Source organism: Diplotaxodon limnothrissa, linkage group LG8, assembly GCF_057381915.1.
Source record: "Diplotaxodon limnothrissa isolate DT_005_m linkage group LG8, D_limnothrissa_male_GT1.1, whole genome shotgun sequence".
In the NCBI taxonomy this organism is placed as follows: Eukaryota; Metazoa; Chordata; class Actinopteri; order Cichliformes; family Cichlidae; genus Diplotaxodon; species Diplotaxodon limnothrissa.
The window spans coordinates 32,009,791-32,021,785 of record NC_140603.1 but is presented as its reverse complement, the minus strand read 5'-3'; the positions used below and the strand labels follow the sequence as shown (position 1 = coordinate 32,021,785).

Below are 11,995 nucleotides of genomic sequence, written 5' to 3'. Positions count from 1 at the left end.
CCACCTGTGTTCTCCTCACAGGACAGGTGTGTATCTGAGCAGTGTTCACACGAGTGAAAACGTAAAACAAGCAACATCTCTCTTCATTTCAGTGACACAGGACACTGAGCTAAGCTGAGAGCAGAGTTTATGAACTTAGCAGCTGGATAAAGTTTTTTGTTTTCATTGATTTTCCATCGTGGAGGACAAAAGGCTTCAAACTTGTCCTTAAACTTCATGTGTGTTCTCACTACTAAAGTAATAAATCCATCAAAATAAGACTTTTATCAAAACTCTGACTCAAAATTGTTTAAATAAAGTTCTTGTCCTGAAGTTCTCCAGAGGCCTTGTAATGAACTAATCATGTGATTCAGGTGTGCTGACCCAGGGTGAGATCTAAAACCTGCAGGACACCGGCTGTCAGATTTCGTTCTGTGTCACAGCAGCTTTTTCTTCAACATGCAGAAAAACAGTTAAATATTTAACTAATTTACAGTGACAGGAAGTTTTACTGGTCCGGCCCACTTTAGGTCAAAGCGGGCTGTCTGTGGCCCACCATTTAAAATGACCCCTGATTTAGGAACAAGGAGACATGACATCAGTGTGTCCATACAGAAAAATAACCATTTCCATAACTTCATCAGCTACAAATTCTGATTCTTTAAATTGTTTTATTATTATTTTATTAGTTAAAAAAAAAAGTTCATGTCGATTTTGAGTAAAATGCATTTCCTGTTGTCATTTAAGCTTTTACTTTGAAAGAGACAAACCGGTTAGGGCTTTTATTTTGGCTTCCGTTAAGCGGAAGCTGTATTGTGCCTCTCTATATTGATGTGTTGAATTTGAAGCTTCAGAGGGTAAAACCTTTTTCTTCTTCTTTTTTTAACCACTAAATTAGTTCCGGCAGTTTTTTTTTTTTACATAACTCAACTTTTCATCGAAGTTGAAGTTTAACGAAAAATGTTGAATTTTAAACCTCGCGGATGCTTTTTGGTCGGCCCGCACACCGGAAAAACAGGAGGTTAAAGGTCACACAAACCCGGAACATCAACAAAGCAAGAAAGGCGGAAGCAGGTGGACCCCGTCTGTCTCCCCGGCTCAGTTCTCCGGTCCCCGCCGACATGTTCTCCGTGTTTCACCCCGCTGGAGGTGTGCTGCTGGCCAGTCTGGGTCTGCTCGTGCCCCGCCTGTCCTTCGCCTCCCTGTCGGTCCCGGACATCCCGCACATCGCCGGGTACTTCGGCACCAAGACCCGGTACGAGGAGGTGAACCCGCACCTGCTGCGGGACCCTCTGTCCGCGGACCCTTCGGTCCTGAGACCGCCCCCGGCCGAGCAATGCTCCCCGGTCCACCTCACCGCCGTCATCCGACACGGCAGCCGCTACCCGACCCTTAAGAACATCCGCAGGATCCGGAAACTGAGCGAGATGGTCCGGACCGAAGCTTCCAGGGCCTCCGGCGGATCTGAGAGCTGGCTGCAGGAGATCCGGAACCGCTGGGAGGCGTGGTACACCGAGGACATGGACGGTGAGCCCGCGACCGTCAGTACAGAACATGTATACATGAATATATTAACATGAATAAGTACTCGAATACTTAAATGCCTAAATAAATACTTGAATACATCATCCTAATCGTGTACTGTTAGTAACGTAATGCGTGAGGGGGACCATGTGACCTCAGAGCGTATGACCGACCCTGATAATGATGATGATGATGATGCTCCTCAGGTCAGCTGGTGATGAAGGGCCGGGATGACCTGCGTCAGCTGGCGAGCCGCCTGGCGTCTGTGTTCCCATCTCTGCTGTCCGAGGAGAGTGTGAGGAAGAGGAGGGTGCGCTTCCTGACCAGCTCGAAGCATCGCTGCGTGAGCAGCGTGGAGGCGTTTCAGGAGGGGCTGCAGCGCCGCTGGGGATGCCACGGTGAGTCTCACCACCCCAGAGGCTTTCTCGATAACGTGAGTCCTTGAGCCTGACCTCTGACCTTTGTGTTTGGGCAGATGGCGAGCCGGAGTACAGCCACGAGGTGGACGATGAGTTGATGCGTTTCTTTGACCGTTGCCGTGGTTATGTGGAGGGCGTGGAGAACAACCGCACGGCGCTGCTGGAGGTGGAGAAGTTCAAACATGGCGAGGAGATGGAGGGAGTGAGGAGGAGGATGGCCGACAGGCTGGGCCTTCCTCACCACCGACTCACACCAGGTCTCTTATGCCCACACACACACACACATACACACACACACACACACACACACACTACATCTCCCATGATGCAGTTAAGCTTTTTAAAATTTCTCCATATGCCGCTCTGTGGACTTCCTGTCCCACAGGGGGCGGTGTTTTTTGTGTGATGAAGATTGTCCCTCTGTGCCTCCTGTAGATCTGCTGGAGGCGGCGTTCTTCTTGTGCTCGTACGAGCTCTCCATCAAAAACGTGCACTCGCCGTGGTGCTTCCTGTTTGACGAGAGCGACGCAAAGGTAACGTTCCGCGTTATTCCGGGGCTGATCCGGGATCAGTAAGACAGCTGAGAGGACCTGATCTGCACTGATCTGCACTGATCTGCACTGATCTGCATGCATTGTACTGCACTGTAGCTGCCTCCACCAGTGTGTGAATGTGAGAGGGAGTGAATAGTGGCACTGTAAAGCGCATATAAATGCAATCCATTATCCATTATTGATTAGTGATGCTGCAGATGGCTCTCAGGTCAGGTTGTCGATGGTAAAGCGATCAAATGGCTCATAAGTGTTTACGGCTCTCTGATTGGTCCGTGGGTTTCCTCTCCCCACTCGCCGTCTGCAGGTGTTGGAGTACAAGTCGGACTTGAAGCAGTACTGGAAGCGTTCGCACGGCCACGAGATCAACAGCCTGTCCAGCTGCCCGCTCTTCCATCACGTCTTCAGGACGCTGGACAGAGCCGGTCGTCCTCGCAGGTGGGTGGGGCCCCTGCGATCGTTGTTTGTTTGTTGGCGTGTTTTTCAGCTCTGAAGGTGGTTTTCAACTAGCGAAGCTCATTTAGGTGATGCTTCGTAAAAACCACCCAAAGCCGCTTCAACATGGCTCCCGAGCGGCTGTGCTCGTTTCTGAGCTCCGATTGCCGTCACCAATCGTTTGGTTTGATCGATCACTGATTGAACCGATCGTGTCTCCGTCAGGTCCACTGACGCGTCCCCAGAGCCCGCCTCCATCTTGGTGGGTCATGCTGAGACGCTCCTCCCCCTCCTCTCTCTGCTGGGACTCTACAAGGACCAAACTCCACCCACTGCCACCAACTACGACTCACAGCATGGTAAGAAGCGCCACCTCTAACATAGCATCCAATCAGAGAGCAGAACAAGTTTTTCTTGTTTTCTTGTTTTTATTGACACAACGCCGTCGTTGTCATCCTCAGTCCTCCAGGAACTGCACTTGTATGTCCTGAGACGTGATTCTCCAGAAATATGAATGTATTCATGTCACATTAAAGTCCCAAATGTTCCCAAACGTTCACTCGTAAAGTCCTTAAATTTAAAACAAGATGTTCAGACTACAGAACATTCTGGAGAGTGGCGTGACATCATCATGACATCATTGTCACAGCCACAATCTGCTGTTTCATGAGTCTCGCTCTAACAGGAAGTCTCCCTATGGCGTCTTGCAGGTCGCCGTTTCCGGACCAGTCTCATCGTGCCATACGCCGCCAACCTGCTGTTCGTGCTGTACGACTGCCAGCGAGGCCCACGGCTGCAGCTACTTGTCAATGAGTCGCCAGTTCGATTCCCCGGGCTGGAGGCGGAGGATGCGCCGCTGTACCGTGACGTCCGGGCAACGTACCGCCACCTGCTGGACGGCTGCGACTTCCATAGAGAGTGCGAGGGGAGGGCGGTGGGCCGAGCGCCCAACACGGAGCTCTGAGAGGGACAGAGGACTGTAAGCCTAACACACCTGCTAACCTGGGGGCATGGAGCCCCACCCCCTGACAACAAGCGTCCAGTCACGCACTAGAATTTTTCCCAGTTCAGACGTTTGAAGCAGGAGAAAGACGTCATGTAACTCATGAAGATGTCTGGACCTGAGCTCTGATTGGCCAGCTTCTTCCTTTCGTTCGCTCAAAGTCTGACTTAGGGAGTCTGACACAGACTGTAGATAAACGATGGACACGGTTCCGTCAGCCTGCAGTCCTTCCAATGACCAGCAGGGGGCGGCTCCTCTGTTTGTACAGAAGTGTAAACGAGCCTGAGGTTTTCAGGGGCCTGAGGTCTGAGTGTTTCTGGGTAAAAGTTAAACGTGAAATGTGCTTTGATGTTCTCGGGTCAGCAGGAAGTGTGAAGGTTAAACTGCAGGTAAACGTGACGGAGGGCGGGTGCCCTCCTTCCCCTGCCTCCACCTTTAGTCTCAGTTATGCCAGAGAAGCTTCAGCTTTAATTTATTTTTTCGGTGGTTGATTTTCTTTCTACCAGGATTTTCACAATAAAAGTCTTTTACAAATTGTGAGTCCAGGTCAGGGTGTCGGGCTGAGATCTGAATCATTTTGACTTTATTTATTTTAATCTTTGATTTGTTCAGGGTGAAAAATGTTTCAACTTTGTGCCAAAAACTTTTTGGGTATTTTTTTTTTTTTTAATTTATTTTCTGAATCTTCATCCAAAGGTTTTTCATTTAAAGCTTTAATAAAAAAAAAGTTCGCCATCAAAACAGAACAAAGTGTCTTATTTAAAGTCAAAGTTCACTGTTACACTTCCAAACAGCAGCTCGAACCAAAGAAACTGTAGAAAACTGTTTTACTTCTTTATTACTCAAAACAAATTCTTTATTTTCAAATGTTCCTCTAAAAATTCACTTTGTGTAATTTTATGTGAAATATTAATGAAAACAAATTGTTCAGATTACAAAGGAGAGCTTTGAACTGTTGACGTGAGAATCGTGTCCTGATGTCCGAGCTGGTCAAACGTCGTCTCTTGGTAACAGCGGCTTTAATGGTTTTATTGCAAACGTACAAAATTCAGCGGATCTGTTGTCGTCCATAAAGTTTTCCTCTTTTCGAAGCGTGGCTTCTGCAGTTATAACTTGGGTCATTTATTTTTTCAATAAAAAGCTTTATTATTTAACGTTTAAAGAAACTCCTCCATCGTAACTACACTTTAATGTTTGACAAATTTAATTTTGATAAAATAAATAGACTTCATAACATTTTTCCTCAGAACCGCATGAATGAAAAAGTCACATGTTGTTGTTTTGGCCACTTTATTACATGATAACTTAAACAGGCAACAACACACTGAGTAAAAAATCCTGCGTCTGATGAAACGATGATTCAGTGTTATCAGGAAGTTCATCGGTCTTTTAATGTGAAAATCTGACGCCTTCCTGTTTCTGTTACGACTGCGAGCTCTGAGGATTAACAGAAACCAGCTCAGCTTAAAAACTACAAATAAAAAAAAACTACAAATAAAGTACACTTGATGAAAAGAAGCGTTCCCCTGAAACGCCATCAGCGCCACGTTTGTTTATTTACACTGTAAACGGATCAAAGCGTCCGCGTCGTGTTTCGGAGTCAAAGTTTCAATAACGACGTCATTTCATCAAAGCAGCTTGAATCGTGTTTAAGCGGCTGAAGCTCGCCGTTTGTGCTTCACACCTGTAAACTTATTGTTCATCAGATTGATTATTGGTGGGTTTCTTATACTCTATTTGGGAGGATTTTCACAATAAAAGCCTGCTGTAGAAGCCCTCTGTGTGACAGGCGTCGAGTTTAAACGCCTCGCTGCAACGGCTTGTTTGAACCCAACCGCCATCTTTCCTCACAATTTCACACCCAACAAACGGCGAGGAGACGCAGAACGCTGTCATATGCCTGAAAAACTTAACGTGCCTCACCGCCATCTCATCCCTCCCCCCATAGTCAGACGCTATTCCTGCCATCTGGCGTCAGACATTTTGTCACGACGAGGCCTGATGGCCGCCGCGTGTGTCCGTGATGTCAGCAGCTTCAGGCGCCGGGATGAGAGCGTTTTGTAAAGGGGGAAGCTTGGGAGCCGGCGGCGCGGACGCGTGACAGCGAGCTCTGACAAACAGCTTTTATTTTGGATTTCGGGATTCTTAAAAAAAAAGAAGAAAAAAAGAAAAGCCCGCCACCGTCAGCCAATCAGCTGACTGAAGGACAAGCAGGAAGCAGTGGCATGTCAGCGTGAGGGGCGGCGGCTGCAGGCTGAGCTGAGGTCATCGTGTGATCCAGGCGTGTTCAGTCCAGAGCGGCGTGCAGCAGGGCGCCGGCTCCACCCGCGGTCTTGGACTTCCTCATTTTGACAATGGCGCGCCGCAGGTCGTCCTGATGGATCGGGCGGATGATGTCATCTGGAAGGCTGCGAGAGAGAAACCCGACACTGAAACCTCACCTGAGCGAACCGTCACTGTTATTGATCACCTCAACAGAAACACCTGGACGCCCACCTGTCGTTCTCAGCGTGGACGAAGTCGCGGACACACAGCAGCGCCGCATCACGACACATCTCTCTGAGGTCACTTCCTGAGAAACCCTCTGTTTCCTTGGCGATGTCGCTGAGGCTAATCGATGAGTCTACCTGTGAAGAGAAAACAGATCGGTCGCTGCGAGCTCGAGTCCGTCGACCCGCCCTCCTTCCCATCGGCTTCTTTTCCTTCCTTGTTTCCTTCCTTCTCCCCCTCCTTGCCAACCTTCCTTCAATCTTTATCCGTTTTTCCCTTTCCTCCTTTCCTTTGTTCCTACCTTCCTTATTCCATCCTTTTGTGTCCTTCCCCATTTCCAGTCCATTTCCTACAACCCCATCCTCCTTCCTTCCATCATTTCCTTGCTTCCTTTCCCCTACATGTCTTCCCTTTGCCAAACTTGTTTTGTGTGTTTGTTCTTTTCCTTTTCTCTCATTTCCTGTGCTGACGTCCATTAAACGAGTAAAAGAAGAAGGACTGTCGTAAAGCGCTGCAGAATGATGACAAGGTCACGTGACTCGTGCGCTCACCCTCTCGTTCTCCAGGATCAGCCCGAGGATCTGCTCGCGCTGCCTCACGCTCTGCGGGGACAAACACACCATCAGCACGCCCCCTGCTTTTAAGACTTCTGAGGCTTTTATTTTGAAAGTCACGTACAGGCTGGTTGATGTGGAACCTGGTGGGCATCCTCCGCAGGATGGCAGAGTCCAGGTCCTGGGGGCGATTGGTGGCGCCCATAATGACCACCTGACACAGACACGCACAGTGGCCCCGCCCTCCTCAGGTCATTGTGACACAAACATGTGGAAACATCTTTACTAAAAGGAAACACCCCGTCACCGCTGAGGTCATGTGACAGACAGGTGTGCATACCTGGCAGTGGTGGTCCGTGTCCAGTCCGTCCCACAGACTCATGAACTGGGCCTTCATCATGGCGGTGGCTTCATGATCCGAGCTGGAGCGGCTCCGCAGGAACGAGTCTGCAAACACGCGGGCGGCGAGGTCTTTACTCTCATTTCTACTTTTTCTATTCTCCGGCTCAGCTTTCACTCTTTGTGTGTGTGTGCGCGTGCGTTCGTGTGTGTGTGTGTGCGTGTGTATGTGCGTATGTGTATGTGCGTGCGTGTGTATGTGCGTGCGTGTGCGTGTGCGTGTGTATGTGCGTGTGTGCGTGTGCGTGCGTGTGTGCGTGTGTGCGTGCGTTTGTGTGCGCGCGTGTGTGTGTGTATGTGTGTGCGCGTGTGCGTGTGTGCGCGTGCGTGTGTGTGTGTGTATGTGTGTGCGCGTGTGTGTGCATGTGTGTATGTGTGTGCGCGTGTGTGTGCATGTGTGTATGTGTGCGCGCGTGTGTGTGTGCGTGTGTGCGCGTGTGCGTGTGTGTGCGCGTGTGTGCGTGCGTGTGCGTGTGTGTGTGCGCGTGTGTGTGTGTGCGCGTGTGTGTGTGCGTGTGTGTGCGCGTGCGTGTGTGTGTGTGCGCGTGTGTGTGCGTGCGTGTGCGCGCGCGTGTGTGTGTGTGCGTGTGTGTGTGTGCGTGTGTGTGTGTGCGTGTGCGTTCGTCACCTATCTCGTCGATGAAGATGATCGCTGGCTGCAGTTTGACAGCCAATGAGAACACAGCGGCAGCGAGTTTCTGGGACTCTCCGTACCATTTGTCCGTCAGTGTGCTCGGCTGCAGGTTGATGAAACGAAACCCCGCCTCTTTTGCCGTTGCCTTAGCGATCAGTGTTTTCCCACATCCCGGAGGTCCGTACAGCAGTACGCCTGTTACAAAGACCATGTTCAGATTTTACCTTCACGTTTCCTTATTTCCTTTCCTTCCTTGCTCCCTTCTGTATAAAGCTTTATTGACGACTCTAAAACAGGACGCAGGTGAATGACCTCTGACCTTTGGGGGGCTGCAGCAGCCTGGATCCCAGGAACAGGTGTCTCTTCTGAACAGGTAGGATGACCGTCTCCTTTAACTCGGTGATGACCTCGTCCAGACCTGCGATGTCCCTCCAGGTGATCTGCATGCAGGGAGAAGGTGTATGTGACATGCAGGTACAGAAACCACACGCGCTTCCCGTTTCCTCGTGGCGCCGCCGTCGGCGGGCAAGCTTTTAGGAGTTTCTAACAGCTTCAGTTTAACAACACGAGGCGTTACCTGCATGCTCAGCGGGTCCACCAGGTGAGCGGCGATGCTCATCTCGTACTCCGACAGCTTCACGTTTTTAACGCCAATCTGACGCATCAGCTTCTCGGCCTGAAAGACACCAAACCAGGAACCAATCAGAGACCGAGCCACCTGTGAAGATCAAACATGCAGCTGCTCGCTTGCTCTTACCTGTTTCTGAGCCTCCACCTTCTGCTTCCTAGTGGGGTCAATGGCGTCCACCATCCACTTAATGGTGAAGTAGGTGACAGCGCCGAATATGGTGAGGCGGAAAAGGAGGCCGATGACCTCGTTCCTGCCCAGAGGACGGGCGATGTTCTCGGCCGGGACCTCCCTCAGCACCATCGTCGCGCTCAGCAGCTCCTGCCACACAAACGAAGAAGTCATCAGCAGGTATGACACCTGAGCGCCAGGTGAACACAAAGACCTCCTGAACTAACGGAGTTTCTCTGAGGAGGAGCAGGAGGAGCTTAAAGTGGCAGGTTTTTAAAGGGGGTTTGGTCCAAACAGCTGCTGGCCTTCAGTCATGATGTGATGTTTGAGGAAAGAATGTTACAGAAATGCTAAACAGCCCAAATTTGAAATGGAGTCTGGTGGATGTGGCCTCCCATCACTCAGGTGGAATAAATGCTCAGGGCTGAGGTTTCGGTGCAGGGACCGTCACTGCCGGCTGGATCATCTTCTCCCGCTGACTCTGTGAGTAGTTAAACTGAAAACCGCTGGATTTTCAGCCTGGTGATCGACCCTGATTAAAGGTCCTGGAAATCAGCCATTTTTCAGAGTCTGGCGGCTCAGAAATACAATTCTCTTAATCAATGATGAAATGTGAACGTTGTTACATCAGGTCACGTCTTGGTTTCTGGCAGCTACAATGGTTTATGAGGTCTGTCTGGTTTTTACGCAGAGGTTACAGAGCAAGCAGCTGCAAAACGGTTTAAAGATGGCGGTGCACATAAATGTTTGCCAGAGTTGTATGACAGCACTGTATTTTTGCTCATGTTGCTGGACTGTTTGTCCAGGACAAACGTCCCTGTGGGACAACAAAGCTCTTTTATCCTTCGTATGGTTTCAATCACGTGGTTGCAAACGGAGGCATAACTGCGCATGACAACAGCTATTCTGTAGTGGACTTTATGGGAAAATAAGCTATAACTAACAGCATCGCTGACGTACAGGTGATGCGGTTTAGCTGAGGTTGAACACAGTTCATCCTTCTCTCAGCGCGAGGCTGAAAGCTGACCTCAGGTCATACATATTCATACGTGAGTTATAATCGTCTACACCTGAGCTCAGAGTCAGACCTGCTGCTCTGGAAAACAAACACCTGACGGTCCGGAACTTCCAACTTATCTTTAAAAACCGGACACAGTCTGGACCCCGCGGTGCTCACACGGTAAAACCGAAAGGACTAGCTTTAGCATTAGCTTGACCTTCGAAGCTGCAGGGCCTCACGGAGCGGTTCCGAGCGGATAAAGACACGCGAGTCTCCGTCGAAGAGCACCGGCACCTGTAGCAGAGGAGCCGGGCGGAACTGGCTCATCTGTCAGGTAGAATCACGCTCACCTGTCCAGATATTCCTTTGGCTCTTCCTTTGCGGCACGGCAGTGACAGCCGGATGTGGATTCTCGTCGTCTTCTACGTTTTATTTAACTCACGACTCTGCTGCGCCCCCTGCAGGCAAAATCGAAACACGTAGTGACCTAGAATAGAATAAAATAGAATAGAATAATCCTTTAATTGTCCCACAGGGGGAAATGTGGTTGTAAAAGCAGCAAGAAAACACATATACAAACAGAACAGGATATAGAACAGAAACACAAACTTTTTACATATTTCCATCATGGACAAGAGTTATCAATCAATCAATCAATCAATCAAAGCTTTATTCGCCACGTGCAGGTTGCCCTGCAGTAAAATAGGAAATAGTTACCGAAACAGAGTACTGTACAGTTATTAAAGTTAGAGTACAGATAAGTGGCAAACCAAGGCTGGAGTGTGCAAAATGAGCAGGATACCGAAAGATGCTTAAATAGTTAAGAATATTTAGAATAATTAGAAAAGTACAGATTATGTATTGTACCTATTCATTGACAAGTAGACATGTAACATGTAAGTTAGTATATATAAACTGAGAAAAGTAATGTGCAAGTTATAACAGTAGTGTTCGGTTGATTAGTGCAAATTACAGCGCTGATGTAAACATCTATGTTTGTCGTGCGCAGTTTTGATTGTAATAATTGTATTGTAAATAATGAATATGAATTTTTCACATTTTGATTAATAAAAGTTACGCAAACGTGATTAATTCGCAAACAACAAACATAGACAAGAGTTTACAGAAAAAATGTGAATGTGAGAACGCATCTCCGCGCCGACGTCTGTCCACCAGGGGCCGCTGTGGCTCCGCCGAAGCTCTGCTGCCTCCACGAGACGCTTCTGTGGAAAAACGCAACTTTTCAGTTTCAGCAGCATGTTCACGTCGTTTCAGCTCCTTAAAAACTGCTGAAACGGACTGAAACTCTGCTGGAACCGGACTCCATCCTCTGCTGGGACGGCATGCTGCATTATGTAACTTCCGGTGGTTGCCAGGTTTCCCGGTCATTACGTATTCCTAGAGTTTTTCTGAATGGGAGGATGGCGGCGTCACAACATGGCAACCAACCATTGCAGCGCAGCTAGCCGCTAACAAGTTAGCATCATCGAGTCAGGAAAAGTGACCCACCGAAATAAAGTGAGCAGCTTTACAAAATAAAAGCAAAGTTCGCGATCTACAGTGAATTATGTAACCCGCACACGTCATTTAATGACGTCTTTTATCAATTTTCTTTTTTTAATACATACATTAAGGTAAACATGACTAAATTATATACGTATAAATGAAATAATTAATTCAAACTACATAAAATGAAAATTAAAGAAAAAACAGTAATCTAATTAAGGATAGAATTAAAAAAATGCATGTATTGATAACATAAAACAAACTGAAATAGCTGTTGATAAATTCTGTACAATAGCAATAATACTAACAACGTTAAATATGTATGAGTATGTTTCAGGAATTTATATTATTATTATTATGATTATTATCACCATAGGTAAATTTGGCAGCATCTCTGTCCCTCTGATGATAAATACATCAGTAAATCTGCTGTTCTGCTGCTGTTTGGTGAAAAATTTAATATTTTTTTGAAAGATTCAAAAGTGTTTTAACTATTAACCCACCACTGGGATCGATTCATTAAAAAAACATACTTAAATAACTTGAATAAATGGAACACACAAGTCCTTAAAGTCTTTAGGTTGTACTGTGGACGTAAAATGTGTTTTTTCCATGATAGTGTTTAAATTCATTTGCGGAAACGCTTAAGAAAAAAAAACAAGTCCTTTGAGGTAGGTCATTTATTTTGAAGGCGGGCGGATG

At 47.8% G+C, this 11,995-nt stretch overlaps 2 protein-coding genes across 2 annotated transcripts; one reads left to right on the top strand and one right to left on the bottom strand.

Moving 5' to 3' along the window:
* Nucleotides 1–962: 962 nt before the first annotated feature.
* On the top strand, nt 963–4,528 carry LOC146627442 (multiple inositol polyphosphate phosphatase 1-like). Its single transcript, XM_085361105.1, has 7 exons — nt 963–1,506; nt 1,710–1,901; nt 1,979–2,179; nt 2,358–2,455; nt 2,781–2,911; nt 3,134–3,267; nt 3,619–4,528. The coding sequence occupies exons 1-7, from the start codon at nt 963–965 to the stop codon at nt 3,870–3,872; spliced, it is 1,554 nt and encodes a 517-aa protein (XP_085217231.1). The 3' UTR covers nt 3,873–4,528.
* A 219-nt stretch (nt 4,529–4,747) lies between these two features.
* Nucleotides 4,748–10,200, bottom strand: atad1b (ATPase family AAA domain containing 1b). Its single transcript, XM_085361726.1, has 10 exons — nt 10,138–10,200; nt 8,746–8,937; nt 8,566–8,664; nt 8,308–8,428; nt 7,983–8,183; nt 7,296–7,402; nt 7,080–7,169; nt 6,953–7,003; nt 6,408–6,538; nt 4,748–6,319 (listed from the first exon to the last, which is right to left on the bottom strand). Exons 2-10 carry the CDS (start codon nt 8,917–8,919, stop codon nt 6,199–6,201), a joined length of 1,095 nt encoding a protein of 364 aa, XP_085217852.1. The 5' UTR covers nt 8,920–8,937; nt 10,138–10,200; the 3' UTR covers nt 4,748–6,198.
* Between the last annotated feature and the right edge of the window lie 1,795 nt (nt 10,201–11,995).

Bases quoted from the DNA above. Each gene is read 5' to 3' on its own strand.
- atad1b (XM_085361726.1), bottom strand. From the start codon at position 8,919: ATGGTGCTGAGGGAGGTCCCGGCCGAGAACATCGCCCGTCCTCTGGGC. The intron at 8,429-8,565 runs GTAACGCCTCGT...CCCTGCATGCAG, and splicing joins TGGACCCGCTGAGCATGCAG to ATCACCTGGAGGGACATCGC. The intron at 6,539-6,952 runs GTGAGCGCACGA...TTCTCTTCACAG, and splicing joins TGATCCTGGAGAACGAGAGG to GTAGACTCATCGATTAGCCT.
- LOC146627442 (XM_085361105.1), top strand. From the start codon at position 963: ATGCTTTTTGGTCGGCCCGCACACCGGAAAAACAGGAGGTTAAAGGTC. The intron at 1,507-1,709 runs GTGAGCCCGCGA...GATGCTCCTCAG, and splicing joins GTACACCGAGGACATGGACG to GTCAGCTGGTGATGAAGGGC. The intron at 2,912-3,133 runs GTGGGTGGGGCC...TGTCTCCGTCAG, and splicing joins AGAGCCGGTCGTCCTCGCAG to GTCCACTGACGCGTCCCCAG.